The 16,115-nt window shown below is 38.1% G+C and overlaps 1 protein-coding gene across 2 annotated transcripts in view; it reads right to left on the bottom strand.

Annotated features, from left to right (window-relative positions):
* The window catches only part of TMC1 (transmembrane channel like 1), a 94,991-nt gene that overhangs the window by 60,291 nt on the left and 18,585 nt on the right, over nt 1-16,115 (bottom strand). For both annotated transcript variants that reach the window (XM_038525617.1, XM_038525616.1), the window contains exons 3-5: nt 13,196-13,286; nt 11,454-11,535; nt 2,103-2,209 (exon numbers count right to left, since the gene is read on the bottom strand). In XM_038525617.1, coding sequence (XP_038381545.1) covers nt 2,103-2,209; nt 11,454-11,535; nt 13,196-13,286 — 280 coding nt within the window. The remainder of the gene's footprint in view (nt 1-2,102; nt 2,210-11,453; nt 11,536-13,195; nt 13,287-16,115) is intronic.

Genomic DNA, 16,115 nt, shown 5'->3' on the forward strand with positions numbered 1-16,115 from the left:
GGAAGAAAGAATAAAGTTCTAGCAGGTGTCGGGGAGAACTAGAAAAAGCACCCCTGTAGCCCAGGGCAGGCACATGGCTCGCCAAGCAGATGCTGCTTCTTATGTAATATGAAAACTTTCCTTCCCTGGGGCTGCGAGTGGAGGATGAATGTGGCTGGAAGCCTGAGTGCAGAGCTTGACAGGGCAGGAGCTGGAAATCAGCCTCTAGTCCTACCTGCCACTCAAGCTGCATGGCTTTCATGGAAACTTCTTGGCTTCCTAGGACTGAACAGAGCAGAAGGTGATTCCTTTCCATGCTGTCTCAAAGGAAGGCTGAATGAGGCTGGTGGGTGGAGGCAGAGGGAAAATGGAGCCCTTTTGCCAAGAGGCGACCCACCCTGGCCACTGGTGGTTTGGTAAAGCTAGCACATCCTCTTTTGTTCTTTGGCTGGAGGTGGTAAGCATTGCCCAGAAAACAGGACGCCCCTCAGCATCTAACACAAACCTGTAAGAAAGCATCCAAAGACAATATGCTTCTTGGTTCTGGGCCTACACCCAATCAGACACAGATTAGCTCCCTCTGCTATATATCGGGCATTCTGTAACTCCATATAGCGAGAGCGAATCAGCCACAACCTTTCATTTCCATGGAGGCTGTGGTGTTGGGGAAAGAGCAAGCACAACTGATAAAACATGTCTACCTCGAGTCTGACACTAAGAAACGTCATCATAGCCCCTGAAGAAGTTTCAGGTTTCCTTAGAAAGATGAGAGAAAAAAAAAAAAAGCTTGGGTTAATTTGAAATAGGTGACTTGCATTCTGCTGCATTTGCCTGTAAGTTTTCACTGGAGAGATAAACTGTATAACAGGACTTCTGATCTGTGTCCACTGTCTCCTAAGAGCCAGATAGCTGTAGAACCTTGGGAATTATCTCAGGGATTATAAAACCAGTGAATTAGGTTGCAAACTCTTGGGACAAAGGACTGAATCATGGTCTTATTCCCAGAACAGTTTTAAAAAGCCTCTCTCTGAAATATTGGTTAAACCCAATAAGAAACGCGTGACTATTTCCACATTTTTAAATGGGGAAAGAAAACTCTTCTATAATCTACCTCATAAATTCGTTGTGAGGCTCCGTAAGTAAAAGAAGTGAAGGTGTTTTTGCGCTATTAAAAGCTAAAACTTGTCATGAATGTAAGGAATTATTAGGATTATTATGCCCCTGGGGAGGCTTTATACAGTAACTGGCCCTGATTCAAAACCATGGGGATAACATGTCACTCAAAACACTTAGTTTTGGCTGTTGGCAATGCTGTTCCGAACAAATTAGCTTTGAAATAGTGGTACCTGAAAAGACCCTTTGTAGCTTAAATAAAGCCTAACCTGACTTTTGTATGATAAGTAAGCGTCCAAAGGTCAGAGTCTTTTTAACTTCTTATGGATAAAGGCTCCAACCTCAGTCTTGCTTCCTGACCCTAGCTGATTGACTCTTTCCCCCACATCAGCTCAGGGCTTTGTCTTCTTCCATCTGGAAGCACTATCTTTTTTACTCTCCTCTCTGACCTTGATCCAGAAGACCCCACCCCTCTATGTATCTGTATGTGTGCCTGGAAGGGAAAGGGAGTATCTGGGTTATCTTACTTTACATCCGGGGAAAAAAAATTGCTCATTTTGTGTTTCTTCAGATAGAAAAGCTAAATATCCTGGGTTGCACTTAGAAGCATTTCCTTCAAAGCAAACTCGGTAAAATAAGTAAATACAATTCACAAGGTGTCAAAGCCTACCTTTTGAGCAATTAACATTTTAGCACAGGGACCACGTTGGGAATCTGAGAAAAGCCATGAATCCTTCCATATAAAAATGTACATTTAAATGTATACACGATGTTTTATATATGATTTCAGGAGGCCCATGTACCCTTTGGAGCAAGAATTAGAATTTTTGGCCAATGAGGACCATTTTGCAGATTAACCTCATTGCACGTGCTATGACTCCAAGAGTGGCTATTGCCAGTTAATGATGCTATTATTCAGAAGAGAAAAGAAATTTTCTAGAACAGTGATCACATGAGAAACTTATTTCAACTTTTTTTTTCCCCCTGTAAACTGGAAGTCAGATTCTTACCTCTGGCAGCATGATGAGGCTGAATGTCAGGATGAAGAGAACCATATTAACCCCATACATCCATCTCAAGAAGAGGAAGTAGGAGGCCACGGATGAGCCAAACTGACCTATCAAGAAGAAAATGAAGGGTTGAAAGGTCAGAAGCAAACCAACCAAAAGCCATGTCTTGGTGCTTTCCAAAATAAATGGGCTCATGACAACAGTTTGGTCCTTTCCACATTGACAGTCTCCAGCATTCTCTTTCTATCCAAGAAGAGAAAATGTTATTGGTGGTGGAAGTGCTCTCTACCATGTAGGTGCAGTTGTGTGCAATTATTGTGACCTGCGCCTTTAGAGCCCAGACAAAGGTGAGCTGCCTCCGGCTTAGCAGCCAGCATTGCTACCTGAAGAACCCATTTATTCTCAGAGTTAATAACGTTTAAGTGAGGGAATACCTGTAAAGTGGTTATTACAGTTCTTGGCCCTAGTTAGCTACCATTATCATCATAATCACTGCACTTCGGCCACCTTTCTTTTGGGCAACAATGCTCTCAAAACCCTTTACCACATCCCGGATGGACAGCTTTCTTGCAGACCATCCTGCACTATTTATCTGCATCATTGGCATTTCTGAGGTACAGCATAGAAGCTGAAGTCTATTCACCCACTCTTCACATATTTATAGTATCTTCTGGGGGCACCTGGGTGACTCCATCAGTTAAGTGTCTGCCTTCGGCTCAGGTCATGAATCTGGAGTCCTGGGATCAAGCCATGCATTGGGCTCCCTGCTTCTCCTTCTCCCTTTGCCTGCTGCTCCCAGCTGTGCTACCCTTCTCTTTCAAATAAATAAAATCTTTAAAAAAATAAAATAAAATATCTTCTGTAAAGAATTACCTTAGATGTGAAACACAATGTCACAGACAGGGTTGCTGCTCTAATACAACTTACATTTTAGTGAGGTATGGAAATAACAGAGATGCAGGAATTTTAAAAATAAATAAATAAACATATGTATTTATCATAATATATATGCTATATTCTATTGTATTTCATATTATGTGTACATAGAGTATGTATCATATATATCATACATATTATATGCATATTCATATACATTGTATAATATCTGTATATTATATATGATCTATCATTTAGGCATGTAGCACATACTTGATATATATGTATTATACATGATATGCAAAATTGCATATGATTATATCATTATAACAATTATATATATGTGACAATTATTGCCAGATAGGTCCTAGAGAGAGGAAGGTAAAAAATATCAAGAGGGTTGCTTTTGGGGATCCCTGGGTGGCACAGCGGTTTGGCGCCTGCCTTTGGCCCAGGGCGCGATCCTGGAGACCCGGGATCGAATCCCACGTCGGGCTCCCAGTGCATGGAGCCTGCTTCTCCCTCTGCCTATGTCTCTGCCTCTCTCTCTCTCTCTCTCTCTCTCTCTCTGTGACTATCATAAATAAATTTAAAAAAAAAAAAAAGAGGGTTGCTTTCAATAAGCTCATTGAGGAAGGTATATTAGAGAGAGTAACATTTTCTTTTAAGATTTTATTTATTTATTAGAGAGAGAGAGAGGCAGAGACACAGGCAGAGGGAGAAACAGGCTCCATGTAGGGAGCCTGATGTGGGACTCGATCCCAGGTCTCCAGGATCACACCCTGGGCTGAAGACGGCACTGAACTGCTGGGCCACCTGGGCTGCCCGAGAGAGTAACATTTGAGCAGAGGTCTGAAGTTGGAGGAAGAGATAGCAGTGCCCAGGCTGGGGAAGAACAGCTCAAGCAGAGAAAAGAGCGAGAACAAATATCTGGAGGGAAACAAGAGCTCAGGCCAACTGAGGAACAAATCGAAGGACAGCGTGGCTGGAGCCTGATGAACAAGGGGAAGAAGTGACAGATGAAGATGAAGAGACAAGCCAAACCACACTATGTAGGGCCTCCTAAGGACACATTAAAAAATGAGATTTTTATTTTAAATGTGTTGAGAAGTCACCAATAGGTGTTAAGCAGCAGGACTGGGATTGAGGGGAGTAGACTGTGACCTTTAAAGTCTCCTTGGCTTTGGGAAATGAATTGAGAAGGGACAGACAAGAATGAGCCATCAATGTGCACATGTCACAGTGAAAAGTGATCTGTCTAAATCCTATTTACTGAGAAAAAGAAAAGAAAAAAGAAACCCATTATCCTAAATCAAAGAATGAAAGAGGAAGAAAGAACAGGAATGTGAAGTCTCAGGTTGAGATTTCACCAATTAACAAAAGCCCCACTTTCTTTGATCATCACTTAAGGTTCAATATCAAGTTGCCGGTTTTCTTCCCAATTCCCAATTCCCCTTTTCAGTTGCCCAAGAAGAAATGATGAATCTGTGCAACCACCCACCAGATCAGGCCCTTTTTCCTGACTCATTCAGCAAAACACCTCCAGGGCCTGAGAGCTTTCTTGGCTCTTTGGCTTTGCAGCATTACGGGTGGGGAAACATTATTGCAGAAGGAGGCTCGCGTGAAGCAGATTCCAGTCTCTGCTTAGTAAAATGAGGCTGAGATCACACTAGAGTCATGCTTCTGTTTCTGAAGTTTCTATTCTGTAGGTGACATTCCCATAACACAGTGACAATTTTTATAGAAATGTTTTTAAAAAGTCAGTGTCTAAATGGATATTTTTTCAAAATCAATTATCTTCAAGTCTGAATTTTTGGATTCATTTCACTTTGTAGAGGAAAGCGGAATTCTACAAAATTTCTAAAAGCATGTGGTCTTGATAAACATGCCCTCAGGTACTGTAACCAGATGCATTGGGCCATCTCCAGAAGGGCTACGCAGACCTGCCCGTCCCAGGACATCTGATCATCCACCTGGCTCCCAGTGATTTCATATCATTTCATGGCTGTTATCTATGTTCTCTGGTAACAACTGCCCATGGACTCCCTCAGCCAGGTTCACTTGTCATGTTTAATTGAAGGCAGTAGACTTCCACCTTATTAGTCATTACAGTTACTCATTAACTGGAGAAGGAACTTCATTCTCTAGGTATCTGGAGCAAGCTTCTCCCTGAAACACATGGCAGATCTGGTTTAGAGGCCCAAGCACAGGATTCTGGCTCATCCTTTCCTCTCTCCTCCCCTCAATCCCTTCCTTCCTCCTTCCCTTCCTTCCTTCCTTCCCTTCCTGCCTTCTTTCTTACAGTTTCTCTCTTCTCATTAGCACCCACTGCCTGCCCTCTCTCAGCTCCCATACACAACCCCTAGCAAATGAATTTCTTAAATTGAGTACAGAGTGTAAATATACCTAAAAGCAAAAAAGAGGAGCAAATTAAAATGTTGCAGAAAGTATCCCCTCCCTCTTATATAATCCACATCCATTATGGATGAAATACACTTAGACTCCAAAGCTTTCAGGCTTCAGTTTTTCACAATTATTCTCTCTGGAAGTAGAGAAATAACAATGAAGCACCCCTCCTATCCTTTTTTTCTTTTTTCTTTTTTCTATCCTTTTTTTCTTTCCTCTCTTCCTTCTTCTTCCTCTTCTTTTTTTTCTTTTTACAGAATCCTATATCTAAAGAAAATGAATTTCAGGAAAACAGATTTCATTAAAACTAGTGATTGTACAAAAGACCCAGATGCAGGTCAAAGAGATCAAGGAATCCAGAGAACATTGTTCATAGCAGAGGGCAGAGAACAGTAACAAAATAAAGACTGTAAAGGAGAGAAAACAAATCAACTGGTTGGCATCCAAGTTCTATAGGATGTTTCCCTGTCTCAAAACAAAAGCAAAAAAGGAGAAATTTCCCTCATCACATCCACTTATCCTAGTGGTTCTGACCAGAGGTTGGTGGCTAAATCTGGCATTTACTGAAAAGAGAAACCTTACTATAGTGTATCTAAGAGATCATAATTAAAGAAAACAGTCATTCCATGTGCTTAGTCTCTTTGATAAAATTGTTTTATTCTTGTAAAGAATAGGAAGTAGTAGTAGCAATAATAATAATAATAATAGGAAGTAGTAGTAGTAATAATAATAATAATAATAATAATAATAGCTGATATATTTTCCTGGTCAATTATGCAGCGTTATTAGTTCCACTGTGGGGATGGGGAACCAAAAAGTTAAACATAGTATTTGCCTGAACCAAGACTTGATTAATAATAACAATAGCTAGCATTTAATGAATTTTCCTTCAGACACCTATTTTGATGTTGTGTATTGATTGATTTAGTCATCGTGGAATTCCTACAAGAAGAGAAATCCTCTGCTCTCACTTTACAGAGACTTAGGCCCATGGGTTACACAGCTAGTAAATGATGGAACCAGGGTTACATAGGTAGTTATGTAGGTAGTAAATGATGTAGCCAGAGTTCTAAACTAGGTAGCCTTGCTCTGTAGGTGTTTAACTTCAAATCCAGATCTCTCTTAACCACGGTGCTATGTTGCTATTCAAGTGGAATCATTAATTACATTTAAAAAACTCGATAATATATGGAGTAAATAAGCCATGAATGTGTATGTCTGAAAGAATATAGGCAATATCTACTAATCAGCTAAGGCCATTCACATTCATAAATTGGGATGCTGCCCAGAAATTACCAGTTCCTTTTTTTCTTTAATCTGATTAATAAATTCTGTTTCCATAATGAATTATTAATACAGTAAAACTGAGTCCTTGGTATATATTCAAGTGAGGCCGTTTAAGCTTATGCAATATTCTTGTTGCTGAATTTTCTTGCATTTCTTTTAAATTAAGGTTAAAGTTCCACCTCTCCCTCTGGTTATTTATTATTAAGGCAAAGTAATTTGTAGCCTGTCATCATGCATAATTTCCTCCTGAACAGATGGGTAATAAGACAGGCAGACAAATATGAGCATTTCTAAATGGGAAAAGACCAATTAAATCACCTGCTGTATGAGCACAGTATAAATACCATCTTGTTAGGCTAGGACATGAAGCATAGTTGCTTTCAAAGTGGTCTAGGGGAATTAAATGTGGCAAATTTGATTTGCATTTTCTGGAGCCCTTAGGCCAGTAGAGAAACATGAGGTTTAAAGTCTGTTCTTAGGGTTGTCTATCTGCAGATCTTTCCTATCTGAAAAATAGTCTTTCACATTTTATTTCAGTGCCATACTTTATTATTAGGAAGAAGCAGATTTCAATTCTGAGGAAGACTTGTAATCTTCAGCTTGAAGGACATTCAATGATTTAATCCATGTTTTTGATAATAATTCTGGAGTCACAATGCATATACATTGTATTTCCTGGGAGTACAAATACATAGCTTCTTCAGTAAAATATGCAATGCAATGTTGTTAATAAGGTACATCCTTGTGAGTAATTCTAGGGTTTTTAGCATGACCTCTTCACAAGCATTCCCCTGTAATGTAGAATTTCACAGCATCCCTTTGTGGCAGAAATGATCAAATCTATTTTTGATGTGAAAAAATAAAATTGGGAGTCCTCAAATGATAACCTGATCCACAGTAGCAAAGAGATCTAGGCCTTACTGGTATCAAGATGGATTCAACATGAGTTTTAGACTTGATTTAAGTTCCCCTCTCAATTCTGCAAGTTATCAGAGAGTTTTAGGGAAACTCAGAGAAGACTAGTAATATGGGATTCCTTTAAAAATCACACTTAAAAATTACTTGCTCAGTATTATCTAGAGATTTAGCAGAGAATGAGGGCAAATGCATCAGAAAGATTTAGGAATGGGGCTTAGCTTCTCTTGTTTTAAACATGCCTCTGACTACAATCCAAAATTTCTTCAGTTTTTAATTGCTTATTATTTTCCCCAGACAAACTCATATAACACAATTGGATGTTAGATCAAGCCTTGCCAGTCTTTATCAGCATTGCATGCCCAGTGCCTGGAAACAGACTTATTAACACAGGCACTCAGTGAGTATTTGCTCAATTAATCAGTACAGTCAAGTTTATTTTGAAGATTAAATGAAGTATTACATGTTAGACTATTCTGACTTTCAAAAGGAATACAATAATATTTCTGAAACTTCTGTAAGATTAAATGGTCATTTCTATAAGAGAAAAGCATTGGTATTAGTTTTACAATATGAAATATGTATTTTATAAATACGGTACATGTTTAATCTACTTTTTTCTAAGAAGAATTGGCAGAAGGTAAATTATGCAGGCCTCACTCCCTAGAAGTCTGTTTCTCATTTAACTGTTTCAATAATTTATCACTCAAAAGTATAAAGAACTTCATATGCTTACATATAAATATTGTAGTGATTGTAAGTTATAAGTCATAGAATGGTAGGTTGTAAATTGCCTTGTATAGGAACCAGTTAAACCTCAAATTTGGGGGAAGTTCCAAATGTGGAAACAGAGGGCCCCAGATATAAAATGATATAATACCCATACTATAGAGCTAGTCAGGGGCTAAATGACTTCAACCTTTAGAAAACTGATTGCACGTTCCATTTCTTTTCCTATTTCCATTTAGTTAAGTTTCAAAGACCATCACAGAGGCACTTGGGTGGCTCAGTGGTTGAGCACCTGCCTTGGGCTCAGGTCAATATCCCAGGGTCCTGGGACTGAGTCCCACATCAGGCTCCTCTGAGGGAGCCTGCTTCTCCCTCTGCCTGTGTCTGCCTCTCTCTGTGTCTCTCATGAATAAATAAATAAAACCTTAAAAAAAAAAAAAAGACCATCATTGAGGGGTGCCTGGGTAGCTCAGTTAAGTGTCTGCCTTTGGCTCAGGTCATTATTCTAGAGTCCTGGGACAGAGCCCCACATTGGGCTCCTCCCTGATCAATGGGGAGTGTGCTTTTCCCTCTCCTCCATGCTCGTGCTCTCTTTCTTTTTTCTCTCTCTCAAATAAATAAAATTAAAAAAAAAAAAAAAAACATTACACATACATGCTTCCCCATCTTTGGTAGGGATCTTTCTATGAGATGGTTAGTCTGACCCAATGACTTTGTTAGTACACTTCATACTTTTCAACTAATACAATAGCCCAAAAGCATTTAGTTTACTGATGATTATCATTAACACCATAACGTATTAAGCATTTATAGATTATGTATGTATTTAAATAAATAACTTATTCAAAAATAAACACATAAAAAAAGAAGCACATGAGAAAATGGGACAGAATTCCCCAAATAAGATAATGATCAAGAAATCTATAACTACTCCTTCTGCCATTGCCCTAGTAGAATCCACTCTGGGACGTGATGCCAGAGAAAAAGTGTATAAAATCTTCCTTCAAGTATCAAATGAGCAAGCCTCATTGAGAAAACCACAAGCTTTGAGCCCAGATGAACTTCACCTTACATCTCAGCTCCTCTAGTAACTAATCCTGGGACAGTTATTTAACTGCAAGTTGAAAATAAAAAGGCTACAGTGCACATTGCAGGGACGGTAAAGATTATGTGAAGTGTTTGTAGAGTAGCTAAGTGACACTCAAAGATTGGCGATTGTGGCAATTGTTGATGGAATAGAAAATAAGGATCAATTCTCCCCAGTGAGGCAAAGCACCATTAAAGGTGGAGAAATCCGGATGACCTAAACAAATCAGAAATTGTGTATGGAAGAGAAAATAATTCACATTTGCTGGAATTATCCAGCTGACTGTGCCCAATTTTCTGGAGGAATTGGGGATGAAGGAAGATAACTAAAAGTTTAGTTGATGGCTCTTAATCCCTCTTTCCCACAGTAACACACATGCTACATGGTAGTCGTATGTGTCACTCATTCCTGTGTGAAATTTCTGGCAATAAAAATAATTCCATCTGTTTCTGTCCCACTTAAGATAGGCTACTGCAACACATATGGGGATGACATTTGTATTGAGACAAGCTAGAACCTGCTCTAGTGGACCTTCAAAATAAAGAATTTGCAAATGTACATATTTTAACAATTACTACAAATTTCTTGGAATACATCTCATGACTGATCAAGATTCAACCCTACCATCTCATAAATGAATAGACTGAGGCCCAGAGAGATTAAATGACCGCCTCAGAGTTGAATGGCTAATCTGCAGCAAGTAAGAACCAAATCCAGAGTTCTTTTCACACAAATTGTATCAAGACCTTAATGTTTCAAATGGTCTTCTGGTACCACATTTCATCTATATACTTGAAACTTAAGGATTCCATGGTGTCTCTCCTTTTCTGATGGGTCTAAATTCCTTTTCTCAGAATGGTAAGCATTTGAAGAAGATCTGCTATTTAATTTTATTCAACACATACTTATTAAGGTCAAGCATATTCTAGGTCTGGTGATCTAGGAGCAAACCAAACCTCTGCTTTCGTGTCTACTGGAAGGAATAAATACAAAATGAAATGAAGTGAAATTACATTTAAAAATTACATTGAAAACACGGTATTTTAGATAGCAAGTGTTAAGGAGGGAAAAAAAGCGATGATGGGGGGTGATACAGGAATATGTGGGAGGAAGTGCAATTAATTAGTTGATGTATTTTTAATTCATTGCCACTTGATAATGAGAGACAGAGGACTCAGGATAGGCACTCCTAAAACATGCCCAATCATGTCCATGAAATATCTATCAACTCTGTTATCTCCCTATGGAGCCTCCATTTTAATTATGCAATGCCACATTTAACCAGCAGGAAAACCTGCCTCTCAATCAGTAAAGTCAGGGAGGAAAATCATAGCCTAGCCAAACTCTCAGAAACCAAAATATGGCAAGATTGTGCTCAGAATTGTTTGAAAAATTATCCCTTTTTCTTGAAATATTCATTACTTTAAAAATTATTTATTATACTTATTGTTTTAAAAATTTTATTTGCCTTATTCTAAGCCTAGAGCACTGTTCTAAGTAGGCTTTTGATAGAGTATATTCTCCTGACTTCTCTATACCCTACAAACACTGTATAAAATGAAGGCACAATATAATATTCACATAGAAAGTTCCTGGATGATGATTACTTATTCTACTTCAGATTTGAAAATGAGGTTTTAAGATTTCTTCGTTCTTTTTAGACATTGTTCATTTTGATTATTGTCTCCCTCTCACAAGAGTATATATTTTCAATGTCATGTTCATTGCCAAAATAAAATTGCTGCCTTCCCAGTAATATATATGATTCAATGTCATTGCGCACACTATTGACTTCCCCACATAGAAGAGAAAACAAAGTTAGGACAAGAATGTTTTGGTCTGACTTAGGGAAAGAGAGGTGGGGTCTCCAGTGCTGTGCTTGGTAAGTGCTCGCAAATTTTCACAGTAAACCAAGAGAATGTAAAAAAATGATTATTTGTGTTTGTTCATTTTCTTGTATTTAATATTTCCAATAGTATAGAAATTGAGAAAGGCATCTGATGGGCTTATGAAACAACCTCCCTGTCTAATGAGATCTCATGAGCACTTACTTTCAATTGCCTTGATTTTATTTTCCCACGGGACGCAAGCAGCTTTGAAGTTTTCAAAATCACGAAGAAATTTTGCCCATTTCTGAAAAGAAAGTCAAATACAACAGTAAAACCTAGTCTCTTGTTTACCAAGATGTCTATCTTCCACCCCCATCCCAAAATATCACAAGATGATGAGCTTGGAAAGATCTCTCTGGTGCCACATAAGGCTTTGTGTAAAAAGAGAAAATAGTAGGTTTTACCTGCCTCCCTCTTCCTCACCCACCCCCACCCCAATTCAATTAAAAAAACTTTTATGGATCTCCTGTTTTATAGAAAATATGCTGAGAAAGATCTGTTTATTCTACCAGACAATAAGGGACTGAGTTAGCACCTAATATTAGGTGATAGGCAAATTATATGTGTTTACTTAAATAATCATTACATGAAGAAATTAATGAAATATAAACAAAACATGGCTCCTGACTTGAAGGGCTTGTGGGTCTACTAAAGTACATAAACAAGTAACTTCAATACAGGATGGTAAGTGTTATGACATAGGACACTTTTTATTCTGGTATAAGTAGAGCAGCTAATTAAATAGGAAGACAAAGTATCATAGAAAAGGGAGGAAGAAAAAAATCATACATTAGTTTTCATAAAAGAACTTCCTCCCATTTTATTCCACAATGTTGGGCCATCCATGGTCAAGAGGACCACAAAAGGAAGAATGGGAATGGGGCAGATAACTTTGCATAAGAGCACATTATGACGAGATAATGTAGAACCCAAATAACAGTATGAGACAAGCCTAAAGTTCAAAAGACGATCTGAACTAGAAACAACCCAAAGGTCCATCTACAAGTGAATGGATGAATAAATTGGAGTACCTTCATACAACAGAATACAACACATCGATAACTACCACAACTACCACAACATGGTTGTATCTCATGAATATAATACTGCACCAAAGAAGCCAGAAACAAAAGTATAAATACTGTATGATTCTATTCATTTAAATTATAAAAACAGACAAAATCTCTGATATATGTCATAAATCTTTCTACCTACATTTCATATTTAAGATATATGAATTCTATTCACAAAATCCCATCTGTAGGAAAATGCATTTACCTTACAAATGGCATAGCAATTGTAAAGAACAGATAATAATGCCACCATACCTACTTTGCTTTGAGAGTTAAATATGATAACTTCATTGAAGGATTCAGTTCAGTGCTTGGCATATAGTAAAAACTAAATAAATGTTAGTTTCTCTTCTGTCTTTTCTAAGAATCTATGTTTATATTGGTATATAAACATTCTATTCAATTTATAGTTGATGTTCCTGATAGAGAAGAGCTATATGGCCCTAAAACTTAAGAAAGAAACTTTGACCCAGTACCCCTTAAGTATCAGGGAATGAAAATGAAAAGGGCACTGTCTTTGCCATTTAGGAGTGAGAAAATCACACAAGTAAGTCTTTTGCCATAAGTCAATGTTTCTCACCTTATTTTTCATTTTAATGCCTTTAAGGAATGTTTTGGGGCTTGTTTGTTTGTTTTCTGAATCACACTCTGTCCCAAATTTCAATATAGATACTCTGTGTATATACTGTATGTCTGTACATGCTTCATACATAGAAAGTGTAAGACATTTTCCCTCTCGCGTAACAGAATCAATTTTTTTTCCCTTGGAATCAATATGGCTGCCCCTAAGAATGCATGGCATCAACAAAAGTGGATTGTGAAAATGCTTACCTTGGCCATCATCATCTTAAACGCAAACCACCGCTTTCCCTTCCCTTTCCCAAGGGCTCCTTCATTTTCACTCACAAATTTTTTTGCTTCCCTGAGAAAATAAAACAAAAGAAGGGTTAAGGGAGATATAGGTTGAGAATCATAGGACAGAGGTAGTGGACATTTCATTTTATTGGGTTTTCAGCCTTATTTCTTCTAGACCCTTAGCACATGAGTTTAAGCTCTATTTCAAGCTCAGGAACCTGTAAATGATGTTAAAGCTTATTAATTCTAGCTGGGAAGAATAAGATATTTTAGTCTCACTTATTAATCAGCAGGAGTCATCAAAAAGCAAGGAATTTATGCTAAGCATCAAAATAGAGAATGCTAATTCTTTTCCATTTCTACCACATATAAGGTTGAACTCAAAATTGACTTCAGACTTTGGCAGTCAGAATGTTTATTTTAAAATATTTTCTTTTCTTCTTTTTTAAGCATTGCTTTTTTAAAAAAAATAGGGCCAAGAAGTTAGGACAAACTGACATTGAACACACCTACTGACCTGGTATCGCATAAAACCAATTATGATTTGAAAGAGAAAAACCATATTATGTGCAGTAAATGGGGTTGAGGGAAGAAGGAAAAGGAAAGGAAATACTTTTGGCCTCATATTCTGAAAGGGCTTCAAATATAAACTTGAACATTATTCCACAATAGTTAACATTTACAATAGTCACATTAGTGTCTTTGTGTGTGTGTAGAAAAGCATCAACTCCTGAAAATGGAGGAGTTTTAATGTTAAATATATTACAATTTTTGTAACTTTGTTTGGCCAATTTAGCTTTTGCTGTATGTTTGACATAGGAAAAGAATTTTAAAAACAGAGGTGGCCCAGGCTTGTCTTGACCTTTTGGGGGCCGTAAAGGATATCACCCAGGATAACCCAAACCTGGACTGTATTTCTACAGCTACAACATTGTTGTCAGTTGGATGGTGCCTCGAATGTGTGATTTTACAGAACAAGACCCTTCCACATATGACTAAGTAAGTAAGCTCATTAACACACAAAGTAAATGTTTATAAAATGAAAGGTCAGTGAGGGATTTTTTTGGTAAGGTATTCCTCAGAACAGTGCTAAACTCATGATTTTATAATATCCAGTGATCGAAAACCCAACATGCACTTGCTGAATGAGCCAGTAACTCACCTGTGCATGTGCACCCACCCATATTATGCCATAAAAAACACAAATGCAACAGAGTATAGATTCTCTTCAGTTATCATACAGAGCCTCCAAATGAGCTCCTTGATGGCAGGGACAATATTTTGTCCTTTTGTATCCCCCACAGCACTGACCACTACTTTGAGCAGAGGAGATGCTTAATAAAACTAAACCTTCTGGAAGTGGAGCTGAATGACACAACTTAGGATGCATAGAGACAGGGGAGTAGCCAATAATTGTATTTTCCATAGTAATTAATGCTCAAAAACCAAAGTCATTCCTAAACTTTGGGACTGCATTCCTCTACATGAGTCTTCTCAGAAATGTAATAGTGCAGACCCCTGGAAATGGGAAGAGTTTCTAGACTGACCTTGTCATCAAATGCCTTGACGTTGACATGACCTCTGAGCTACAAATATTAATTTGTAAATGATTTCTAAGGCATTCTACACATTCTAAAATGTTTAATAAAGCCACATCAAAAAGTACAAACTGAGCACTCTCATGGCCGGGTTTCTACACCAATGCAGTCAAGAAAACATGTCATGTTCAAGCGTTAACTATATGTCATAGAGATGATATGGTAGGAGTGAGTACAGCACCTCACAGATGTTTATAAAATTATAAAATATCAGGGACAGCCCGGGTGCTCAGCGGTTTAGCGCTGCCTTCAGCCCAGGGCCTGATCCTGGAGACCCGGGATCAAGACCCACGTCAGGCTCCCTGCATGGAGCCTGCTTCTCCCTCTGCCTGTGTCTCTGCCTCTCTTTCTCTCTGTCTGTGTGTGTCTCTCATGAATAAATAAATAAAATCTTAAAAATAAATAAATAAATAAACTTATAAAAAATCTTACTGACCTAAGTTAACCTTGACTCTAACTTGAGTTCTAACTCAGCCTCTGTGATTTGTCTCTGTGACCTTACCCAGGCTTTTGACCCTCTCTGTATACACGTTCAGGAGGTCCTACTTCTCAGAGGAAAGCACATGTGCCCAAGACTCACACACATGTGAGAAAGATCTGCACAATTTCCCTTGGTTACTTTGTGGCTTTTAACACATCAGGATTCCCCAACAAACAAACCAGGGAGCAATAGTTTCCCTGCCTGGCCAGTGGTGGCGAGAAGAAGGAGAAATCATAAACGTGAAAGTGTTGGAGGGATTACTACACAGTGGATTCTCCTGTAATACTTGTTTCAAAACTGAAAATCTGTCGTAACAGGATTGATACAATCCAGAGCAATTTAAGCATACCACAAATTTTGCGTTTGCTTAAATTTCTACAAGAAATACTAGGGAAATGCAGAGAGTTGCATCCAGCTAAACCTAGCAGTGTATACACAAAATGTACACACCTCACCCAGCTACCTCACTGCACTCCGTGTGTTAGAAAAGCCATATCCATTCACAGCTGGTCTTATAAAACTTCCTTCCAAATGTCACAATACATCACAAATTACAGACCTGTGAAAACCACTTCCACAAGCAAACATCAGATCTTTTTCAAAGTAACTGCCATATTCATTTTGGTATTTATGTATTTCTTACCCATTTAGCATGTGTAAAATGTTGCTGCCATTTTATACCTATCTTTTTTAATGTGTCACTGATGATATTTCTGACTATTAGTCCCTTACCCCCAGTTTTCCTATAAGCCCTGTGGTTTTCACTGCCCTATTTTGCAGTTTGATGGGCTTTAGGAACCCACATATTGTGTTATAG

The sequence above is a fragment of the Canis lupus genome, chromosome 1, assembly GCF_011100685.1.
Source record: "Canis lupus familiaris isolate Mischka breed German Shepherd chromosome 1, alternate assembly UU_Cfam_GSD_1.0, whole genome shotgun sequence".
NCBI lineage: Eukaryota > Metazoa > Chordata > Mammalia > Carnivora > Canidae > Canis > Canis lupus.